The sequence below is a fragment of the Siphateles boraxobius genome, unplaced genomic scaffold, assembly GCF_051911475.1.
Source record: "Siphateles boraxobius isolate OS27281-9 unplaced genomic scaffold, OSU_SipBor_1 31, whole genome shotgun sequence".
In the NCBI taxonomy this organism is placed as follows: domain Eukaryota; kingdom Metazoa; phylum Chordata; class Actinopteri; order Cypriniformes; family Leuciscidae; genus Siphateles; species Siphateles boraxobius.
In genome coordinates this window covers 8,786,680-8,811,924 of record NW_027508931.1, presented here as the reverse complement: position 1 = coordinate 8,811,924, position 25,245 = coordinate 8,786,680, and the positions used below count along the sequence as shown (strand labels likewise).

At 40.2% G+C, this 25,245-nt stretch overlaps 1 protein-coding gene across 1 annotated transcript in view; it reads left to right on the top strand.

Moving 5' to 3' along the window:
* The first annotated feature begins 10,479 nt into the window (after nucleotides 1–10,479).
* The window catches only part of hgfb (hepatocyte growth factor b), a 31,004-nt gene continuing 16,238 nt past the window's right edge, over nucleotides 10,480–25,245 (top strand). Inside the window, exons 1-8 of the mRNA XM_077193641.1 lie at nucleotides 10,480–10,679; nucleotides 13,909–14,065; nucleotides 14,637–14,749; nucleotides 17,026–17,140; nucleotides 19,249–19,391; nucleotides 20,246–20,366; nucleotides 23,357–23,475; nucleotides 25,047–25,212. Of these exons, the coding sequence (XP_077049756.1) occupies nucleotides 10,631–10,679; nucleotides 13,909–14,065; nucleotides 14,637–14,749; nucleotides 17,026–17,140; nucleotides 19,249–19,391; nucleotides 20,246–20,366; nucleotides 23,357–23,475; nucleotides 25,047–25,212 (983 nt within the window). The 5' untranslated portion in view covers nucleotides 10,480–10,630. The remainder of the gene's footprint in view (nucleotides 10,680–13,908; nucleotides 14,066–14,636; nucleotides 14,750–17,025; nucleotides 17,141–19,248; nucleotides 19,392–20,245; nucleotides 20,367–23,356; nucleotides 23,476–25,046; nucleotides 25,213–25,245) is intronic.

The window sequence follows — 25,245 nt, the reverse complement described above, 5'->3', positions numbered from 1 at the left end:
CCGAGGGCAGCGCTTGCAGGTTCACCTCCTGGCCCCCGAAAGGGAGTGGTAGGAACCTTGGGCACGTATTCAGGCCGGGGTCTCAGGATCACGTGAGAGTTAGCCGGCCCGAATTCCAGGCACGCTTCGTCAATGGAAAATGCCTGCAGGTCCCCTACCCTCTTGATGGAGGCCAATGCAATCAGGAGTGCTGTCTTCATCGACAGGAATTTAAGCTCCACTGACTGCAATGGCTCAACGGGAGCACTCTGCAGGACAGTTAAGACCACTGAGAGGTCCCAAGAGGGAACGAGAGGAGGGCGAGGAGGATTTAGTCTCCTTGCTCCTCTCAGGAACCTGATGATCAGGTCATGCTTTCCAATGGACTTACCTTCAACTGCATCGTGATGTGCGGCGATAGCCGCAACATCCACTTTCAGGGTGGAGGGAGGCAGCCTTCGCTCCAACCCGTCTTGCAGGAAGGAAAGCACGCAACTGATCGGGCGTATCCTGGGGTCTTCTCGGTGAGAAGAGCTCCAGTTGACAAAGAGGTTCCACTTCAACGCATAGGCATGTTTTGTGGACGATGCTCTAGCGGAAGTGATAGTAGCCACCACTGCTGGTGGTAGGGTACTTACACCTGCCTCGTCACGTCCAGGAACCACAAGTGGAGGTTCCAAAGATTGGGACGAGGGTGACATAGGGTGCCCCGTCCCTGAGAAAGGAGGTCCTTCCTCAGAGGATTGGCCAGGGAGGTGCTGTCACGAGGAGTACAAGTTCAGAGAACCAGGTCCGGGTGGGCCAATGAGGCGCAACCAGAATGACCTGTGCTCCTCGTCATCCCTGATCTTGCACAAGGTCTGTGCGAGAAGGCTCACTGGGGGAAACGCTTATTTGCGGAGGCCAGCTGTGTGCCAGTGCATCCGTGCTGAGTGTGCCTTCGGCCAGGGAATAAAACAGGCTGCAATGGGAAGAGTCGTGGGAGGCAAACAGACCTACCTGTGCATCCCCGAACCGTTCCCAAATCAGCTGAACCGACTGGGGATGGAGTCGCCATTCGCCGGAGAGTGGCTGAATCCGTGAAACCTCGTCGGCCGCACAGTTCAGTTCTCCTGGAATGTAAATAGCACGAAGCATCCTCAGATGCTTCTGACTCCATAGGAGGAGGTGGCAGGCAAGTTGCGACATACGGCGGGAGCGTAGACCACCTTGACGGTTGATGTACGCTATAGTCGAGGTATTGTCTGAACGGACTAGTACGTGTTGGTCTTTGAGCAAGGTATGGAAGCGGTGCAGAGCCAACCGTACTGCCAGCAACTCGAGGCAATTGACATGTAGAAGGCGCTGGGGTCCTGGCCTGGAGCCTGTGGCAGCATGTCCATTGCACTTGGCACCCCAGCCCGTGGTGGAGGCATCTGTTGAGACAGCAACATACCTAGAAACTCTATCTAGGGGCACACGGCCCATAGGAAGCTGTGGTTCGACCAATGGGTGAAGGTTTGACGGCAGGTCGGATTAACTGGTACTCGGAGCTTGCCCTGTTGCCATGCACACCTCAGGACTCGATCACGGAGCCAGTGCTGAAGCGGTCTCATATGAAGCAACCCGAGCCGAGTGGCTGCCGCTGCGGATGCCATATACCCCAGGAGCCTCTGAAATAGTTTAAGTGGAACCGTATTCTTGCTCTGGATTTGACGCAGGCAAGTCAGCAGTGACTGCGCGTGCTCACTCGTAAGCTGCGTGGACATGGCGACCGAGCCGATTTCCATACCGAGAAAAGAGATCCTCTGCACGGGGCAAAGTTTGCTCTTCTCCCAGTTGACCCGAAGGCCAAGACGAGCTAGGTGCCGGATCACTAGGTCCCTGTGTTCGCAAACCTGGTCTCGAGAGTGAGCTAGGATCAGCCAGTCGTCGAGATAGTTCCGGACGCGAACCCCGTGTAGCCGAAGCGGTACAAGGGCTGCCTCGATAACCTTTGTAAAGACGCGAGGAGACAGAGCTAGCCCGAAGGGGAGAACCGCATACTGATATGCCTTCCCCTCGAAAGCAAACCGAAGAAACGGTCTGTGTCGAGGAAGAATGGAGACATGAATGTAGGCGTCCTTCAGGTCGATCTCTGCAAAGCAATCCTGTGGCTGAACACATTCGAAAATGCGTTTGGCCGTGAGCATTTTGAACGGAAGCCTGTGAAGGGATCGGTTCAAAACGCGCAGGTCTAGGATTGGCCTTAACCCACCGGATTTCTTTGGTAAAATGAAGTAGGGGCTGTAGAACCCGGACTTCATTTCGGCTGGAGAGACAATCTCGATCGCACCTTTCGCCAGCAAGGTCGCGACTTCCGCACGCATGACAGGGCCGAAATACCTGCTCTCGAGGAAGGGGTAGATCGGGGTGTGGCAGAGGGGAGAACTCTACCTTTTGTAAGGTCATGGAGTCTTGATCTCAGCGTAGCGATGGTGATGTTCCCACAGTGAGAACATGATTCATCCATGAAAGCTGCCTTAGCGTGATCTAAGCCCAAACACGCAAGACATCTTTCATGCCCATCAGAGAGCTGAAGAGCTGCTCGTCTCGAAGACACTCGATGACAGTCAGAGAAATCAGGCTTACAGAAGTGAAGAGGACCTCTTGGCTCCGAAGCAGAAACATATCTGCATGTAGCCGGCGTCCTTCATTATACATACACATGAGGTGGGGCGGAGCTACGCTATGCAAATTCCGCAGACCCATGGCATTCCTTTGCCATTGGCTCGTTTTTTAACACTCGAAGGTGATAGGCTTCTAAGCGAAACCCCCATTCGTCGTCATCTGACGTAACTCGGAGTGACAACGAAAGGGAACAGGTTCTTCCCGAATAAAAAAATTACCTTAGTAACCATAGTTACTTTTTTATTATTTTATTTTGTAAATATGTAATATTTAAATCTATGGGATTTGTTTTTCCAATTTTTACTGATTTTAACTGCTGTTTTTAATCTACTATTTTTAAAATTGCATTAATTGGAAAAATTTTGATATTTATGGTCGGACATTTTTGTGTGAAATGATATATTTAATGAGGCTTTCTACTTATTCAAGAGAAACAAAATAAATTGTAATGCTTCTTTGATACCTTTTTATCTTTTGTGTTTATTGTGTTGAGTTGTGTATTCACCAGTATACGTGAAAGGTCTATGGTAAAAGGATGCCATATCCAAACAGTACTTTACACAAACACAATAGCTTTTTCATGAGTCTACACTGTTGACTCTACTGTGCATACAATATATTTGTCTACACCCATAAATATTTGACATGACATTCACATTTTTGCCATGTGAAGTAAATGTACGTGACTTTGAGAAAGTTCTGGAGCCTTCTTGTCCAAAGGAAAGCACAATACTGTTGAGAGAGAGAGAGAGAGAGAGAGAGAGAGAGAGAGAGAGAGAGAGAGAGAGAGAGAGAGAGAGAGAGAGATAGAGAGAGAGAGAGAGAGAGAGAGAGCTTAAATATGGTTTCATTTTATTTAGAAGATCATGAAACACCAGTTTACAGATTTTTACTCATTTATTGACTTTCGATTTATGTCTTTTTTTCACAGGAAAGAGCATCACAAGGAAAGAGTGTCAACTCTGGGTTATCTATAATCCAGAGTGAGAGTCACACACAGGAAGTGTGTGTTTATTTGGAATGGACTTCTCTGTTTACTGTGCCTGGAAGCTTCACCACAGGATGCTCAAATGCAGCTGTATGCTTTTTTTTGTAAGTGGCTACGTATTGTATAATCGTTATGTTCCACATACCTGTTCAAGCTTTGAGTATGAGGAGGGAGGCGAAACTTAAGTGTGCCTGTATGTATTTTAGGAGGGATGGTCAGGATATTGTGTGTTATTGGGGGTCAGGAACGGGTTCAGGTAATTTGCTGCAGCTGAAGTTAAAACCAGCACCAGATCTGAATCACAAATCTCTACAAAGCTGCAGGAAATCTATTAGCACCCTCAGGAACAAACCTACAATTGTAGCAATACCTTCAATTGGCACTCTTACTGACCATTCACAGACCATCTGATAATTATTACACAATCAAAATGCATTCTCAAAATGTCAAACTTCAGTTTGATTGGCCAACATTATCTAATTTTCAGGAGTTAGAGTGCATGTTTTAATCAGGCTGCTACGTTTCAAGATTTTAAACTGCTACACTACATTTGCCAAAGTTTCCAAAGTTTATGTCATCCAATCTTTAAAATATATTCAGCTACTTGTGTGCCATCCAGAATTGAATTGTGAATGCCTTTTATATTCCAATTAAATTCCTCAATTTGACCAAAAAATGTGAAACCTTGTTCAAACGTTTAAAAGCCTTGACGTTTGAAAGGATAGATAGATACAGTAGATAGATAGAGAGACAGGCAGATAGATAGATAGATAGATAGATAGATAGATAGATAGATAGATAGATAGATAGATAGATAGATAGATAGATAGATAGATAGATAGATTGATAGAAAGAAAGAAAGAAAGAAAGAAAGAAAGAAAGAAAGAAAGAAAGAAAGAAAGAAAGAAAGAAAGAAAGAAAGAAAGAAAGAAAGAAAGAAAGAATTTGGACATAATTAGATCATATTTTTGTTTGCTGAGATTTTACTATTTAACCAAACCATTTTAGCCAAGATAAGCTGCAATGTAGACCAAACTTGTGAATAGTGTGCTTAAGTGTACTTGTAAGTAGGTGTGTGTTTCTCTGTGTGTGTACACTGCAGCGATTACACATCTCTGTGTTGACTGAAAGGTAAATTAGACTGTTGTCTGTAGCTGCTTAAATCTTTACCACATCAGCACCACAGTGAATGACTCATTATATGTTTGTGTTCACTGCACATGGTCTTCGTTAAACACCAGACACACACCAGAGAGAATTAGTCTGTTGTTTTGTTTATTTGTGGGAACAAGGGGTTAACACATAGACCAAACCACATGTGGTGAAATCGATGTTTGTGTACTGATCCAGATATCAAGACTGTTGAAAGTTCAACAGATTATGAAAATGATTCTCACCATTCACCTTCAAAAAGTACCACATTATGTGGGAATCACAGCTGTACCTTTGTGCTGTCACGATGGAGTAACAGATACCACATGGACAATTTATGAAGGTTCCCTGTAATTAAGGAACGTTTTCAAAACTTCTTCCTTGAAGAATGAAAGTGACCTTTAGATGTGCGGTTCTCACCCCGAATTCATCATGGAATTTGCTGTACTTATTGACTAATGTGGCTGTGAATCAAATTCCATGTTAAAGTCTCAATATGATCGATGTCTTTGCTCATACCCTATTAATTTTTACTTATGCATGCTTCTTAATTTATTGCCACACATGTGTTGGGTGCAATTTTTGCAAACTTAAATGAAATAAGCAGCCTGGTTGACCACAGATCCCGTAATTCTGACTTCAATGGTGGGATTCTTTAGATGTCAGTTTTTGCAATCTGCATGCATCTGCTCTTAGTTATGGTGGTTTGAAACCTCTTTACACAGACCATATAGGGCTCCTGACATTTTGATCCATGTTGTTGCATTGTTTTTGTGTTGTAGAGAGTCACTCAGATGTTGTCAGAGAAGGAGATAGACAACACTTCAGGAAGAGTATGGAGTGAAAGATCATTCACACTAAAAGGGATTCGCTGCATCAAAGCAACCAGAAGTCATTCGTTTGGACATGATGTGACAGCGGAGGAAGACTATAATGTTAAAAGTTTAGAATATAAATGTCTTCATTGTGTCTTTTGATCAATTCATTGCAACCTTGCTGAATAAAAGTATTCATTTTCTTTCAAAAACATTGATTAACCTCAAACTTTTGAATTGAAGTGTATATAATTGTATTGCAATATTTTAAATCACAGTAAGTAATGATAATATAAGAATTAGGAATGATGGGGCGAAGATTTCCTGGCACATTCAGTTAATGAGAATTTTGGGATAATATGTGCTTACTTCTCTTGAAAATATTGTCAAAAATCTTAATACCCTAGTAGGCCTCATTGTCATTACACAGAATATAATGTTGTATGTATATCTTTTAATTTTGGGGGTGAAATGTGATCTGGACATGCTGTGAGATTCACCTAGAGGTGTCGAGAGATGAGAGGACAGGATGTGGAATGACAATGCTGCCAAACGTATTAGATACACGCACACAGTGACTGATTACTCCCATGGGGCCGTCAGCCATGTCAGTTGGCATTTGTAGTTTGTATCTCAATCATCAGAGGAAGGAGAAGCAAATACGATCACAGAGTCATGGAGGACACTCACATAAACACTACTGCTAACTAAACTAATTAAAACACAGTACAGCTAAACAACCAGCCATACAAAAGCATGCCAAACTGAGTGAATAATTGATATTCAAACTGCTAAGAAAACTAATACAAACACAGTACAGATAAACAACCAGCCATAGAAAAGCATGCCAAACTGAGTGAATAATTGATATTTGAACAAAAAAGCTCCAGTTCATCCAAAAGCAAAATTAGCCTGGAATACCTGTTTGAGTGTGAGCACATCACAAATAAACAGATGGAGAGTATTGCCATCACGGAGCACAATAGAAGAGCTATTTCTGTTCCATGAGAAGAGAAGAGCATCTTGAGTGTAGTACTATTTAATAAACAACTCGTGCCTCCCTCTCTCTCTCCCCCTCTCTTCGATCTTAAATTCGTGACACAGGAAGATGAGTTATGTTCATTGTGACATCAATATCGTAAACTTCCTATTCCAAAAAGTATAAGGCATAATATGTTGTATAGATGTTCTTTGAATATTCACAGATCTAAAACTTGAATGTGTTGCCTGTCGGTATGAATCCATAAATTACAGGAACAACAGCTGAATGTTTGTGAATGATAAAGTGAAAAGATAATACGAAAAGTTAATAATTAGAAAAATAAAAAAATAAAATAAATAATACGATTTTACCATGATAACCTGTTTCTGCTGCAGTACCTTTGCAGTAGGTTATCTGTAATTTCGTTCATTCAGTCATTCATTCATTCATGCATTCATTATGTATATAGAGGGAAATGTCTCGGTTACATATGGTAACCCTCGTTCTCTGAAGGAGGGAACGAGGGTTACATATGGTAACCCTCGTTCTATGAAGGAGGGAACGGAGGCGTACGTTGTGACCGACTAATAGGAATCTCGCTAGAGAGGCCAATCTACTTTGAGTGAAACTAAACAAGCCAATGCACATTGGCGTGCAATCATTTGCATCAGCTGCTCAGCCTCGCAGCGCGGGTATATAATGAGCAGCAGGTGCGATTGCACTTCAGTTTTTTGCTGAGAAGCCAAGCCTGATAAGCTGGCCGCCTCGGCGGTTGGCAGCAGGTGTGGTGACAGGACGTACGTCTCTGTTCCCTCCTTCAGGGAACGAGACAGTTACCTATCAGTCAGTCTCTCTGCGTACATTGTGACCGACTAATAGGAATCCCAACCAAAGCGCCACAGCTGCTGCACCCCATAGAGCGCCCTGTGCAAGCCTCTACTCCTTCTTGCCTGGAAGGACGATAGGAGGAGGCTTACAAAGAGTGAATCTGTCACTGTTGCTCCGTGATTACCCATACAGTGAGGCATTGGATAACACTAGGAAAGTGTGCCCTTTCTATTAGGAAGGGGAACGCTGCGGAAGCCACTTTCTTCAAGGAGTTATGTGGGAAATACATATGGACTAGCCCAAGGGAAAGACACAGGCTTCCGATAGGAGCAGCCGTGGAGAAATATATACATATGGGATCTCCGTAGGGTCACACATATGAGACCCAGCCTAGACACGGTTCTCAGGGATTCAGCCGATAAAGGCCTGGCACCGGACGCTCCGCCATGTCCGGGCTGAGAGTGTTGGAGGACTCGACAGATTTTTCACTTTGGAGCTATAAGGGTGCTCAGTAGGGTGCAGCAAGCCGACAGAGCTGGACCTCTCTGTGCTTTAACCCGTTGAAGCTCTTGACAGAGGCCAGTGCAACCAGCAGAAAAGTCTTCATGGAAAGAATCTTTAAGTCTACTGCAAAAACTCAATGGTAGCATCCTAAAGTGCTCGAAGCAGCAGGGAAAGGTCCCAAGAGAGTATGGAGGGGGATCGAGGAGGATTTAAATGTTTTGCCCCCCTAAGAAACCTGACGACCATGTCGTGCTTCCCTACTGTTTTGCCATCTATGTGGTCGTGATATGCAGGTTCCACTTCTGGGCGTACACAAGTCTTGTGGACGGCGCCCGTGCAGAAGTGATGGTGTTAAGTACATCTAGGGGTAAGTCACCTAGAACCTCCACGTCCCGTCCAGGTACCAGGCATGGGATTTCCAGAGGTCCAGACGCGAGTGCCATAGGGTGCCCCGTCTCTGCGTCAGAAGATCCTTCCTCAGAGGAATGGGCCAGGGGGGACTGTCATGAGGAAAATGAGTTCTGCGAACCAAGTCCGGGTGGGCCAAGAGGGAGACACCAGAAGGACCTGCTCCACATCCTCTCTGACTTTGCACAGTGTCTGCACAAGTAGGCTCACTGCGGGAAACGCATATGTTCCCTCGGTCAGAGAGTAAAACAGCTGGCAGTGGAAGGTCTCTGAGGAGGCAACCAGGTCTACCTGAGCCTCCCCGAACTCTCTGCAGATCAGCTGAGCTGCCTGGGGTGGAGGCGCTATGCTCCCTGGAGCACAGCTCGTGATAGCTCGTCAGCCACACGGTTGAGCACACCGGGGACATACATGGCTTGATGCGACCTCAGATGCTTCTGACTCCAGAGGAGGAGATGGCGGGCAAGTTGCGACATGCGACGTGAGCATAGACCACCTTGTCGGTTGATGTACGCAACGGTTGCAGTGTTGTCCATGAGGACCAGCACTTCCCTGTCTTGTAGCGGCCTTTTCAATGGGCTCAGAGCAAGACGTACTCCCAGCAACTTGAGGCAGTTGATGTGCCAATGCAGTTGGGGGCTGTCCACACCCATGACACTGCATGCCCGTTGTACGTGGCACCCCAGCCGGTGGTAGTGGCATCTGTGAACACCACAGCATGCCTGGACACCTGTTCCAAGGGGACTCCTGCCCGCAGGAACGAGGGGTCTGTAGACACGTATGCCGGGCTGATGGCGGGCTGTCCCTGTCTCCCCGTGAAGACACGGGGAGACAGGGACAGCCCGAAGGGCAGGACTTTGTACTGATATGCTCGATCCTCGAAAGCAGAGCGTAGAAACGGCCTTTGTTGAGGAAGAATCGAGCAGCAGCTCTTTTAGGGACTGCTCTCACTGGTGCTGAAGCACGCAGGGGAGCGCTCACCACAAACACAGACAGGAATGTGCACCTGTCTGTGCGCTGTCTCTCTCTCGCTGGTCTTACCAGCCGTGAAAACGGCTGTTAAGCACTCTCACTGCGCACCTTACCATCTGTGACAACAGCTTTTTTTGTTTTGCTCAGTATTCAAAAAACAAAAAAGGGAGAGAGAAGAGAAGACCGCTCGCGCTGCTGTGCTGTCATGCCCGCACCAGGGTGGAGAGGTCCGAGAAAAAGGCTGCTTGAAGTTTTCACAATCTCCTGAGAGTTTGTAAAGACCATCAAAGTGCTTGGCTTCGAAGCAAAAAGCTGAAGAGCAATTGCACCTGCTGCTCATTACCCGCGCTGCGAGGCTGAGCAGCTGATGCAAATGATTGCATGCCAATGTGCATTAGCTTGTTTAGTTTCACTCAAAGTAGATTGGCCTCTCTAGCAAGATTCCTATTAGTCGGTCACGACGTATGTAGAGAGACCGACTGATAGGGAACCCCCGAAGCTGATCAAGGCAGGTGGTGCTGGGAAGGTGGAGGGCTAAAAAGAGAACTTGCATGGCGCAGCAATGTTTTGATGCGTCTGAAATTCGTTCGATGCGTTGAGGTTATGAATAAATCGTTTGGCTGGAACATTACGTTTGATAAACCAACCCTAACGCGATTAGAGTTTCATGGCTGAACTATATCATTGTTCAATTTTTTAAGCAGACCATAACTATCTAGGTTATCCATGCGGCTGAAACTATGGTTGTCACTGCAAATTTTTGTAAGGCAGTGAAATTTTTGTGAATGATAAAGTGAACAACATGATTAATAATTTCTAAATGGTTGCCGTCCACTAACAAAATGTAAAATAAGCTATTACATCTTGCAAACTAAAACAACGTGAGTGGCCCAGAGTTTATCAATTCACAACTTAAGCCTACTCCCAAACACCCTCAGGGAGGTTAGTGCATCACACAGCTGTGTTGACATCTCCTTAACACTTTCCATCCGCTCCAATAAATTAGAGCGGCAACAGATATAAACAATTTGCATTTATTTTACTTCCCGGATTGGTTCAATAACCTCGGTGTCTATCAGGAAATGCGATAATATGTGATAACATTATGTGGAGGAGTGGACAGTGGCGAGTCGACTTTAAATGGGCTGATGGAAAGGGGAGGGAGCGTGTGAGGTAGAGTCTCTCAGCTCGCGCTCATCTTCAGTCAGTCCATCTTGCGCTTGTTCACTGTCCGCAACAGCAACTGCTGGTAGACTAGAATCTTACTAATAGTCGTATTAAAAGGAGGAAAACGCCGAGACTTCTGACATCTCTTTTGTATTTTTGGAGTCCCATAAAACCATTTAAAAAAACATGTGGATTTACAAAATGTTGATATGTGTGGCTGTTTTGGTTTACTCAGGTAAGTTTTTTTTTCAGTCAGAGAAGCTTCTTTATTGGTTTCATGTACCATGTTTTGCGGTAATACCTGCATCGTGTGTTTACAGTTATAGCTGCATCATGTTTAGCAGTAATATCAGCGACTGTGGTAAAGGTTCAGGGCTGAATATGGCATGGATTTTTTTTTTTTGTATCAGCGTTTTGGAGATGACCATGATGCTATTTAAGGGTCATTCCTAATTGGTGCCTTTTGGACTTGCCAAATTAACGTGTAGCCTAATCTCCGTATCATGAAAGGAACATATTAAAGTTTTTGAAAGTCGTCATACAGATTAAGCGCACTGATTCATTTTTACATCTACATATCGACACCTTCTAAACAAATCAGTTGGCTGACACAAATGCTCACCCTATTATTTTAAAATAAACAACAGCGTAATAGACTCATAAACCTTGTGTACAATTTGTGGGTGAATCCAGAGGATTGTCACTGAATCTTTTATTTGATAAAATATAGGCTATTATATAATAAATCATTAAATAATAATTATACAAATAATGAAACGTGTTATTTCACATGTTTATATTGTATTGGTTCACATGGTTACAACATGTAGACTATAGCCTAGTATATACTTCATAATTGTTGACAATATTACTATGATAATGTAAATATTTATGCAAGCATGTTAATTTCTACTGCATTGTCAAGATATTGAAAGTCTGAATGAAATCTAAATTTACTATATTTGAAAAAAAGTCAAAATTGGATAGTTTTCTTCCACTCCTCTGGTGATGTCAGTTTGGCATCTTGGGCAGAACATTATTAAACACTCCCCTTCAAGCCAAGGAGGAGGTGTACTAAAATCAAGCCCCTCCCTTTATTTATTTTTCACACTCAATATTACTTTTCCCTTGGAAATATGCCTCAATATTAAAGTAAAGTTGGTCACAACTTTATGTTTCACATGGACTTTAAACAATATGAAACAAAGTGTTATTTTACTTAATATGAGCATGGCTGTGATTTGGCCATGTTAATAGTATGCAGACCAGTAGCATGGTTGTGAATCTCATGTTGCAACAGCTCTTTATGTTTCAGATAAAAATGGCTTGTTATTTTGTATATTTTTCTCTGACAAGAAAAGTTTTTCCAAAAGAAGCCAAGTCAAAAACTCTGATTTGAAACCCCACAAAAATAGATAAGCAGATTGATGCAAACAGTAAAACATTGAAACATCGCTCAGCCAATCAGATTGATGACCAATGCTAAATATACTGTAAATCTGTGTGCTACATATAATTGTATCCTCAGATTAAACGTTTTTTCTTTTTAACTAATCTCTTAAATGTAATTTTTTAATCTATTTTAAAAGCATCTAAATGCATTGGGCATGCAGTTCATGACTCAAATTACACATGTATCAAAATCGTCACAGTTCCCAAACATTGTATTAATTTTCACTACGGAAAACTTCACAGATGTTGACATTCATGGTGAGTGGGCTGTTTCTTCCCAAAACATCTGGATAAATGAGTCACCAACAGTGTGTGTCGAGCCGAAGTGAGAGATTCAGTGTTAGAGTGTGGCACTATGAAACTCTTCTTCTGAAATCAAAACCGCTTTATTGCACAAAGCATATTAATTATTCCGAGTTCAGTCATTGTGTTTCTAATCTGCAATACGATCTGTGACATTGAAGAATCAATGTGGCCTGCTAGTTGTTTTGAGTTTAGATCATAGAGTTTATTGATTTTATTGCAATACATTCTGTATCATGGGGAATAAAACCTTTGTTTAGATGTACTTTTAGAATAGTTTAGAATAGTCATTCAGTTGTCCTGTTGTTTTGCATCCATTAGAATATATAGGCATACATTATGCATTTGTAAAGCTTTACTTCCATCAAACTACTATGGCTACTTTGATATTGTATAAACATAGTCATGTTACGGTCTATAATATTATGATATACTTGTTGCTTGTTGTTTCATACAGACTAATTTTCTTTTGATATTCAGAGCTAGTCAAGAGCTGGAGTCTTTTCTAAGAGCATGACTGTTGGCTTTCGGTCAGTTTTAGAGTTTAGATGGAGAGTAATATTCCTTGGTTGGTGTACTATCAGTATTGAGGGCTTGTTTCACATCCAAGAACATGTCTGATCTTACTATGTGGTTTGTGGCTATGAAATTGGTGCTTTCTAACCATGTACTTGACAGATAACTCACTTCTTATGACTGCAGCTGGCATGTATGGGCTCTTGTGGTGGTTTTAGAAGTTTTGGTGCTGCACACTTGGATCATAGCCAGTTTCATGTGGCCTTCACAATCCTCTACGCTACTTCACCAAAGCAGACTGGGATTAATGCCTTTGCATCCTGTTATACACTCAGAAATAATCTTGAAATAAAATGAAAGCCCTATCAAAAAGCTAATTTATTGCTTCATTGCCACTGCAAATGATCCAGGATGCCCATGGAGGATCATAACTGAACCACAATTGAGTAGTCGATTAGTAACCTCACTAGTAGGTTATTGAAGTTCTCACATAATTGAGATGCAACTTCTCAGAGAGCTTTAGCATGCTAACAGTGACACTGGTAAAGCCTGACCAGGGTCGTGTGGACGTGAGACCATATAAATTACAAATTTGTTGAAAATGGTTTCCTGAATGAAAAGAAAAGTTCACCAAAAAGTGAAAAATGTGTCATCATTTACTCACCCTCATGTATTTCTAAATCTCTGAATTTTTTTTCCCCTGTGGAACACAAAAAGGATTTTTGGAAAACTGTGTTTGTTTTTTATTAATTTTGTCCATGCAATGAAAGTCGTTTGTCAGAATGTCTTCAATGTTCTGCATGAAGAAAGAAAATGCATTCAGGTTTAAACTATTTTGAAGGTGAGTAAATTATGGTAAAATGTTAATTTTTTGGTGAATTATTCCTTTAACGCAGACTTGTTGACTAGTTATCCAGACATCCAACTGTCTAGTCGATTATGAAATAAATTAGATTTTCCTATATTCTTACTGTGATCTAAGCAGGTTGTTGAAATGCAATTTCGTCATCTTAGTTCCTTTTTTTCTCCATATTTTAAATTCTATTTTATGGCCACTCTGCTCTCTCTTATGAGGCTTATGATCGGCCTTAACTGATAAAGAGGACGAAAATAACGTACCATCTGTCATGAAATTCATGTTAGGATTCGACTACTGCTTCTCCCCATCCTAACATTTATGCTCTTTGTGGCAGAAACAAAGAGACATGCCCTGCAAGACTACCAGAAGACTGATGCTATGCGCCTGGCCACACCACCTGATGTGTCCTACATGTCCAAAGGCCGCAAGATGAGCGTGGGAAAGTGTGCACGTCGCTGTAGCCGCAGCAGGAAGCTTCTGTTCACCTGCAGGTACAGAGGTCTATAAAGGTTAAAACACAGAGACACCCCACCTTACACGTAATCATAAACAGCCAAAGCTGGAGTTTTGAAGAGTGTCTAAATAAAAGAAGCACACTCCCAAGTTGCTGTTTCCAAACACGCTGATTTGAAATAGCATTAGATTGGCTAATTGTGAACAACACAGTTTGAGAGGAAGCAGCTGGAATCTGTTTTTATCAGTGGAAATCGAACATCAGCAGTCCCCATATTTCCCATTTTGATGTTTCAGGTCGATGACCCCTGATTACTTCTGCATAGAAAGAAAATGCAGCTCTTAGCAGATAGAAATTACACAAAGTTGCATGACTTTTGATCTTTAGCTCTTTAAATACGTTCATTTTTTTGGAGGCATCACCTGACTTCAAAATAAAAAAATTGTACAACAGTAGCTATTTTATGCATTGATTTACATAATAATAATATCTACTGATGACATTACGCGTCTCAATTCAAGGTTCACAATCTTCATTCTTGTCTCCCTCGTCTTATCATATGTTTAAAACAATGTAATATGATTAACATCTGCCATGTCTCTTTGCAGAGCATTCAGCTTTGATCAGAAAAGTGCAAAGTGTCATTTACTGTCATACGACAGCCTCACCATTGGTGTCCGCATGGAGAATGACTTCAACTTCGACCTATATGAAAAGAAAGGTAAACTGCTTTATTGCCACTAGGTTTGAGTAGATCCAGATAGTATTTCTAATAGGAATGCACAATATATCAACTATATGCAACTACTGTACATGTCAACTAACTCTCATTAGAGTATTAGTATATTGTTGTAAACTGTCAGTAGAGTGTTAAGTTAGGATTAGGTGTTAAGGTTAGTAGAATAAGTTGACGTACTACAAAGTTACTTATAGTCAGTAGAATGTATGTTGCAGGACCATTAAAATAAAGTTTTTGCAGATATTAACCAGACAGTCTACTAATAGTCTGATGAGAGTTAGTTGACATGAGGTTGCAAAGTTACTTATAGTACAATGTGTAAAGTGGACAATCAAAAGTATTACTGAACAATGCAATTTCAGTTTTTTTCCCATATATTATATACATTATATTATTTGTCTATACCAGGTTTCAAAAGTACTGAACTGTTTTCAGTCATATTCACTGTGCATTTTTATTTTTTAAATGTCTGATGTCACGCATAATGTAACATTTTAGATTGGGGCTTTAGTTTGAATGCTTTTCAAACTAAGCCAAAACATTCAAGCATAAAATATCAACTCCATGATCTCACCAAAATGTGTGATTTGATAAAAAATTGTAAACCCTTTTAAATCTCAATACCAAGACATCTAGAGTTAAAGCGTATGCTGGCATGATCTGCCACTTAGGGGTTTCATAATATGAAGAGCTGTTCTTAAACCTTAGCCAAGTATTGGACTCTTAAGGATTAATTAAGTTTCAGTGTGAATAAATGTGAGATCAGTGTCCATGTGATGATGACACACTCATGCAAACACACACACACACACACACACACACACACACACACACACACACACACACACACACACACACACATTCCATCTATCCACCATCATGATGAGGATGACACAGCAAAATAAATCTCTGGAATTTATTGGAAAGTCACTGGAAATAAATACCCCTATGTTCACTTCTACTTCTAATAGTACTGCAGATTATCTGAAGTCTAAAATACTTGCCTTTAAGATATGATATTTAGCAAATCAACTCATTTTTATGTAGCACATTCCCCAAAAACACAAAGATCAGGCTAGGATTTCTGTTGACTTTGCTTATCTATATGTATTACTGCTGACAATAGAGTGCAATTGTGACATTTAGAGACTTGGTTCAAAACTTCTTTTACCCCCTTTTTTGAAAGAAGTTAATACTTTTATTCAGCAAGTGTACATTAAATTGATAAAAAGTGACAGTAGACATTTACAAAAGATTTTTCTTCCGAATAAATACTGTTCTTATGAACTTTCGATTCATCAACGAATCCTGAAAAAAAAAACATGATTCAACTAATTCAAAAATATGACATAGTTAAGCCTGACATGACTTGCTGCTCATTGATCTGACACGACCATAGGCAGGATAAATTGTGGACACATTAGGAGTATTTTAAACGTGGTTATAAGTACTAATGATGAAAGTATTACCTTAAATGTGGAACAGCATGCAATAGCTTTGAGCAAACACACTCTTGAAAGGATTTTAAGCAAGAAGAAGCTGTGGTGCAGAAAGAACAAAATGGATGTGGCTGCATGAGGTGGCAGCTTTCATTGAACAACTTCATTGTGACTTTTAATGTAAAAAAAATGATTTAGTAAGTCATAATTTTGACTTTTCATGTTTAAAGTATGTTACTTAAGTATGTCATAATTTCGTCATTTTATGCTCATTTTTTCCCTTATGTGACAGAAATGAGCTTCCATAATTAAGCAACTGTGATGATAATATGAAATGTTTCTTGAGCACGAACTCTGCATATTAGAATGATTTCTGAAGGATCATGTGACACTGAAGTCTGGAAGAATGGCTGCTGAACATTCAGGTTTACCATCACAGCAATGATTTACATTTTATAATGAATTCAAATAGAAAACAGTTATTTAAAATTTTAATAATATTTCACAATATTACTCTTTTTACTGTTTTATTTTGGGTCCAATAAATGCATTATTGGTGAGAATAAGAGACTTCTTTCAAAAACATAAACAAATGGTTAAAAATTTTGAATTCAAAATTAGGTTTTAAAATCACTGACTTCAGAAACTGCAGAAGCATAAACAAGTACGAAGTAGATAATATGTTTGTTTTGAAATGTCAAAAAAAAACAAAAAACTGTTTGGTGAAAATAAAGGAGATATTTGCTTCTAGAACCCGAGTGTTACACATAAAGATTGTTGCATAACCTGAGGTGTGTCTGTATGACTGGTGTCTTTTAGACTTCATGAGAGAATGCATCATCGGCAATGGACTCAACTACAAAGGAAAGAGATCAGTGACCAGGAGTGGAGTCCAGTGCCAACTCTGGAATTCCAAAACACCACATGAACACAAGTAAGTGCTTACTCACTCTCTTTACTTCCCATTATTGGTTCGGTCTCTCTCTATGGGCGGTTAAACTCAATTACCCACTATGTGCATTTCTGTGGCTATCCAAAGTCTTGTGGAGAGCAGATAGTGGTTAACATCTCCTAGGTATGCTTCAGTTTACTTATTTATGCACATATTACACTACTAGATAGCTAATGGCAAAACAGACTCGGTGGGTTATAAAAATCCCCATTAGCCTCTAATGATGATGAATGTGCAAGTTTATGTGTGCCGTCTTACTGGCTTTGATTCGCGAGAGGGTTCTCGCTGAGTCTAAGTGTGACAGTAAGTGCAACTCGATTATTCTCAGAAGTGGAGCGCTGATAGAGGCAATTAGTTCAATGGCAGGAATGCCAACAAACAGCCAGTAGGTTCAAACAATTGCTTCCGTTCTTGCATGACCAAAAATAGACGTTTGTGTACAGTTATTCCTATGTGTAAATATCCAATGCAAGTTTACCCAAAATATACATTTTTGTATACATAAACATCTAAAAATAAACATTAAGAAGCCATATGCAGCCTGGTACTTATGTCATGTTTAGAGGATTTGAGGGTTTGTGCATAAGTAGGAGTTTGACAGAAAGCAGCACAAGGCTAAGATAAGATACCTAAAGCAGAACACGTCTTGGTTACAAGTTCATTACTGCTGCAGGAATTCATTTGGGACACCACATGGTCGGTTTACTTCCTGTACAGCAAGTCGATATGATAGATCTGCCCTATTTTTTGGTAGTAGGACTTTCTAAATGTTTCATGCACATTCTTTTTTATTTTTATCCTGAAAATGTGATTACCTTTCAGAGACCTTGATCCCACCACCAACTTGCCAACTCTGGATATCTCCCTCTCTCTCCTCTTTTTCCTTCAGCTTTTTTTTATCTTTCTAATGGACATCCGCTCAGTTTTAAAGCCAGCTTTTGATATGCTTGCCTCTGAAACATCACAGGCATGTTTTATCGGCTCAAGAAGCCAATGGACCTGAACGCTTCGAAATACCGAACAGACCTGTAGGGCAGCTAATTTGTCACAGATTGCATTTTTATCTGTATTCATCAATCATTTTGAACATGGCTAATTTGTATTGCGAATTAAACAAAAGATAATTACTGTAAGTCTTAAGGCAATGATTTATTAATGGTTTACAAATATTTGCATGGCAAGGGTAAACTACTTTTTGCAACTATGTGCATACAGCAGCATCTCAGAGTTTTAGCTCCATATAAAGTTGTACCCCTAAAGAAATAAATAATAACTTTGAGAAATAGGTTTAAAATGATGAGCACTTACAGTAGATGAAGATTCTATTCATATTGGTGGCCCAACAAAAGCTGTTCTATATAGGGTGTCACCACATAATGGTGGTCACCATGTCACATGACTAGCCATATACTACTAACACTTTTGGTTTTAGAAAAAATGGATTATTGGATGACAAAAAAGATCTGTTAATATAGTGTGTAGTTGCTTTGTAGTGATGATGGTGCTTTCAGAGCTTTCAAAAGAAAATGAAATGAAATTAAATTAAATGAATCAAATAACCAAGAATAAACCCTCTTAAAACAATAACGTCATAATAAGAGTAGCCTGTGTAGTTTTTGACCTTCTCTAGCCAAAAGCTTTATACTACCCCGTTTTCTTGCCAAAATCATTATTTGTCTACATGCATTTGTTGTTCTAAGGTCAAACCGCTGTACTTTTTCCATATGTGAAAAAATGAAGAGGTAACAATTTCCCCTGGGCCAAATATAAGTTATTGCATCACAATGAAATGTAGAATAGCAGCTGCATTGTGATGTTAAAGATACCGATAGTCATGCCATTTTAAATAATGTAAATATGCATTATTGTGATCTTCTGTTGTATTTGGCTAGAAGTCAAAAGTGTGTCATGTGACACCCAATAAAATTCTTAACTCAGTTGGAGTGATGTTTCTTTATTCAGTAAGAATCACTAAAAATATCAAGTCACGTGTCAAAGAGTGACTGTAATTGTTTAAAGAATTTGGAACAATTTTGCTTGTGTGTATGATTTTATAAACATCACCTTTGTTTCTGTCCTCACTCCATCAGTTTCTTACCCCAGAGGCATAAGCACCGAGATCTACGGGAGAATTTATGTCGTAACCCAGACAACACCACAACGGGTCCTTGGTGCTTTACCACGGACCCCAGAATACGCCACCAGGACTGCAGTATCCCACAATGCTCAGAGGGTGAGTTCAAGACCAGCATTTTTTAGCATGTTGTTAAGATCTAGACATGTACGATTACTGAAGTATTTTTTTCATGATAATAGTCTGTGAATCAGGAGACTTCAAAAGTCTCCATTCACTCTCAGTTTACTGTCTTGAGATGTTAAAACGATCTCTCCTCTTGGTTTGCCGTTTTAATTGAGGGATGATTAATTGATTTTCAGCCTTTTAAAAAAACCTTTTTCACTTGAATTGCTAATTTATTGGATTTAAAGCTTTATAAATTGTAGAACAATGAAAGCGCTAGATTGTTAGAGTGACTGGGGATTTTCGTCAATAGGAGATCACATCGAGTTGCAAGCATAAAGAGGGGTTTTCTGCAGAGATAGTGATCAGGCTAACAAAGAGAGTCTCTTGTCTATTCTAATAGTTGCATGATGAAATATGTCTGGGAGGGTTTGTTGATAAATTAGTTTCCCGTAATCAAAAACACACAAAAACACACGCAAAGAAGGAAAATCATGCTTTCATGAGAGTGGCTGACATTAACATCTGTTTCTACTACAGCAATCTGCTCCTTATACTGTGTGTACTGTACAACTAATAACAGGACTAAGAGAGATGACTCTAGCTGAGGTGACATTCTAATCCCTGCAGTCGTTAATTGTTAGTGATTAGCCGATGCATAGTTAACATGTGTACTAATTTACTACCATAGATCTGCCACGGTTCTTCGTTCTTCTAACCGTTCAACATGACAACAATGGTTGAACCCTGTTGAGTTATCCTCTACAAGCATGCTAATGTTGCTCAGCTGGGGTCTTTTGGGCCTAGTATTGGTTAACATTCTTACCAGGAATGCTCCTTATCCATAGTGGAATGTATGACGTGTAATGGAGAAATTTACCGTGGACCCATGGACCACACGGAGAGCGGGAGGGAGTGCCAGCGCTGGGACCTTGAGGAACCACATAAACACCTTTTCCACCCTAAAAGGTATGAGACCCACCAGAAAGTTCAAACAGTAAGGGACAACATCAATCAGACTGTCTTGATTTTCAGTAAATATGAGAAGCTTTGCCAATTTGGCAAAAATCCCTTTTGTTCGTCCTTTGTGTATTATGGTGATACCTCAAATCATACAGTTTGTTGCAAAAAGGTGGGCAATTGCTTTTAGAACTCCCTGGCAACACACAAACAACCACGCAGAACACCTTAGCAACCATAGCATCACCCTCGAAACCACTCAGAACACTATAGCATTGTGGTGGTGAGTTTTCAGGATTTTATAAAACTTTAGTTGATGGTCAGATCATTTTTGAAGTTTCAAAGAAAGGAATCAGATTTCAGTTGGTAATGTTATGCTGAAGAAATCTGGGGTCATGCCTCATGCTATTGAAAGGTACTGTGGAAAAGAACTCAGCTATGCTTTAATCTGTCTGAAATCACAATGTGAGCAGGCATATTAAAGTGATGGCTAACAGCAGTCATGAAAAATTACACTTTGATTTGGAAAACATTATTCTTTACGGTTTCATAATTTCTTTGGACCATGCTCATGTTGGACAAAATAAGTTCCCTGCACATCTTTTATCAATTACACATCTATTTTGTTTAGCATAGCAACTTAAACAGTTGATCACATTGCTACCTGATGTATAGTACATGTATGCACTTTTTTATTGGCACTCAGACAATAAATGGCATATTTGTTTTGTATGACCTTCCCAGTGCCCTAGTTACATCTTTACTAGTTCTGGGAAACAACAATATTGTTAATCTTGAAATACATGTCCATTTGGTTTGATGGAATACTCTCCCTTCAGAGTCTCTAAACACACAAAGTCTTTTTTTATATATCTCAGATTTCATGCATGGAAAATGCTCTTGACGTTTTCCTAATCCGGAATGGCATTTGTGAGGAACTTTTAAAAATATTTGATAAATCAATAAATTGTTTTCCCACTTGACCCCATGGGAACTGGGGCATGTCCCCGTTTGATATAAATCTCTAAATCAAATGACTGCTTTGTGTGAACCTACCAAAGAGGCAAATTGTCTATGATGTCTAGAGCCTTTTTGTTTGTTTTAGAAGTACAAGCAGTTGAACAAATTGAACACCACAAGGCAGACTACATGACCAGTCTGCAACATAAAGTTTCACATTGTAGCCAACTTTAGTGTAAATATAACACTATAAATCAGTCATATATTCATTTGTTGAATTATATAAGTTATAAAAAAATATATATTAGAAAAAAATATTGGAAATGGCATGCACAATTACTAGGGGTGTGACGAGACACTTGTCTCACAAGAAGAGACGAGAGACGAGATTGGGTTCACGAGAACGAGATGAGACAAGATTTTTGCCCAATATTTTATAAAAATCCTCAATGACAAAATTCATGACTGGAAAAATAGTCTGCAGGTGCATTTTGAAATTTTGTAACTAATAATCTTGTAATGAATGTCATTTCAGTTCTACTTTATGAGTATGAATTATCAAATGCACTTAAAGTCAACAATATACAAGCACTGTAAAAGGTTTTGCCACAAACTCAAATTATTTGATATTCTCCTGTATGATTTCACATGAGTCTCTTCAGAACTTTACATTATGAGCTTCCAGAACTTCTGATTGAGGCTGTGTGTGACCTCCTAATTGAACTCCTTTTCACAAATTTAACATAGAGATAAAAACAGTATAAATAACAAAAATAAATAACAGTTTTTTCCTAGTCTTATTTAGTGCAAACAATAAGTGCAAGTGCCACCATAATCAAAGTACTCTCTCAGTATTCAAGTGCAAACAGAGACCAAAACAGAGACCAGAGCCACAACTACACAGTCCAGAGATTTGATATTGAGAGATGGGCTATTGTATGCAACCTAATTTGCGTGCATCAGGGAGCTTGTGTTTTACTTTCACTTTCAAATTCGTGATCACACTTACTCTGTAAATTTGGAGCGGCAATCTACAAGATAAGGCATTTATCAGACGTTCAGGCTCTGTTGTGCTGCGAATCATCCTCCATCGTCACACGATCAGTGAACTGTGATTCGTGCTGCACTGTGTGTGTGCGACTGTGCACTATGCAGCTTGTGCTGGATGAGTAGAGCAGACGAATAAACAATAGTTTATAATGGTTTTTATTTTTATAAAAACAACAAAACGACAGTGGAGGCGTAGTGTGAATGTAGCGGTGGCATATTCTATGCTAATTTAACCCTCAGGCTCCGTCATGGCGAGATCACGAGAGGGCTTTTCGCTCGACGAGAAATCTCGTCACATTTTAGTCACACCCCTCACAATTACATTTTGAGTGTCAGATGATTTACACTACCATTTAAAAGTTTGTGGTCAGTAAGATTTTTTGATGTTTTTTGAAAGTCTCTTATACTCACCAAGGCATTTTTCTATTTAATATATTTATAACTGTAACTTATTCCTGTGAAGGCAAAGCTGAATTTTCAGTTTCACGTGATCTTTCAAAAATCATTCTAATATGCTGATTTGGTGCTCAAGAAACATTTCTTATCACACTTGAAAACAGATGAGCTGCTTAATATTTAATATTTGATAATAATATATAATAATTACAAAACCGTGATAATTTTTTCCATGTTAATTTGATGAATAGAAAGTTCAAAAGAAAAGCGTTCATTTGAAATAGAAATCTTCTGTATCATTATACATTCCTTTACTGTCACTTTTCCTTTACAGTTTAGTGTGTCTTTGCTGAATAAAAATATTAATTTATTTTTATAATAAAAAGTGTAAAAATCTTTAAGTGTGTACAGGGCAACAGGCTTCTGTTTTGTGTGCTTGGCTTAAGTCCTGCTGTACCAGAAGCTAAGAGCATGTTATATATTTTCTGGAGGTTATTAGAATTTTATCCTGGCTGTAAATCAAAGTTGCTTTAGAACTGGGATGGTTGATATGTGGCGTGTTAAGTGTGTTCGTTTTGCCCTTCTTATGGCAGGTACCCCGATAAAGGTCTAAAGGACAACTACTGCAGGAACCCAGACGGGCGCCAGAGACCCTGGTGTTTCACCACCGATCCGAGCACTCCATGGGAGTACTGTAACATCAAACAGTGCGGTGAGTCCTATGTGTAAGATGAAGAGACAGAGGAGAACAAAAAAGAAGCCAGAGTAAAAAAAAAAAGAATGAAAAGAGGCAGAGTTTGCTAAATTTACAACTTCCTCTTCCTGTAGCCCAGGCTCCCCTCTCGTTTGGGACCCTCACAGGAATGTTGTTTGTAACCGAGAGAAGAGTGAGAGGAGGGTCCACCAATAAAACTCTCTCTTCTCTCATTCTCTTTCCTCAGCTCTTGCCCTGTCTTTTCAGGGCCGTGCCTCCGTATTTATTTTTCCTCATCAGTGCAGTAGAGTGTTCCCTTATCTGCATGAGAGAAATGTGCTTGAGTTTCAAGTGCTATGTAAACCTTCCACGCTAAAGACAAAACACGCGTGTGGGTTTCAAACCCCCAGCGCGCTCAAACACACAAGCTCACAAGCGTCCAAAAACCTATTATTATAATGACACCCCCCCTTCCTCCTCATCGCACTGCTGTTTATTTTTATTAGCAATGCAACGGCATGTTGGTTCAAGTGGGAAGCGAGACAAAACCAAGGCGTCCGACGCTCAGACATTTTACCCTTTTTTACCGTACCACAGGGGTCGCTTTTGTTTTTCAGAGCAGTTTGGCACACCCTCCATCATAACCTTAAGCAAAATCCTGTGACAGATTCTCAAAGATCATCATCCTGGGAGACGCTTTTCACCATGTTTTTTTCTATTTGGCAGAACGCTGCTTCTCAAACACCTCAGCATCTCAATAAGCAGCTAAACAGAGTTAAACCATTTATCTTACTTCCCACCTGTGGAAATCATGATAAAGGCATCCACTATTACAAGAAGTGGATTTCATCCTCTTGCAGAAAGAGCATTACCGTTTACAAGACTATTTGATCCTATATAAAGCTAAACACTACTTTTAAAAATACCATGCTCCTTTGCAATAAACACAGCAAGACTTTAAGGCACAGAGCACCTCATTGTTTCCAATTGCTTGACCTTTGCATTTGTCTTCATGACATTACACACCACTACCTGAGTTAGCATTCTTTAGCGCAATAAAAAATGCTAACCTATAATTGAATTAATAGATTAACATCACATACGCTGGGATCCACTGTATAACTCTTCAAACTCTGACAGTATTAAACGCATTTGAGAGTTTGACTTTTTATTAGCAGGACATGGCCTATTTTCCCATACTGCTAGCCTCATTAGCAGACTGAAGCACTATCAGGTTATTGGAGGTAAACATAATAACTCTGTATCTAATGAGTGTAATATATTGCAATGAGATGCATGGACAAAAACAGTATATCATTCATTAAAAGCTTACATTTTACCCTGAAAAAAGCTCTGTAGGCTACTGTTTTACCATTCGTCACAGACTTCTTGACTGCTTTGACTCATTCAGGAAGCATCTCTCTCCATTAAGCTAGACAAAGCTGTTGTTATTCCTCCCTGAAGCGGCGCTGTCTTAGCAGTTAATGGTGAATCAATGATTCAGTGTTCATCATGCCTAAGGAGTGATATTATGCCTCATTCTCTCACTCCCTTTGTCTTTCTGTTTATGTTTTTCACCGTTTACTCAGATTCAGACAACGGCGGTGACGTTGACAACACAACAAGTTGTTTCCGTGGACGCGGAGAGGGTTATCGTGGAACGGTTGGCATCACCCCCGAGGGAGTGACCTGTCAGAGATGGGACACCCAGTTTCCCCATCCACACTTTTATACTCCACAGAATTATCGTTGCAAGTAAGAAAATGCTCCTAAAACTTTATTCATCAT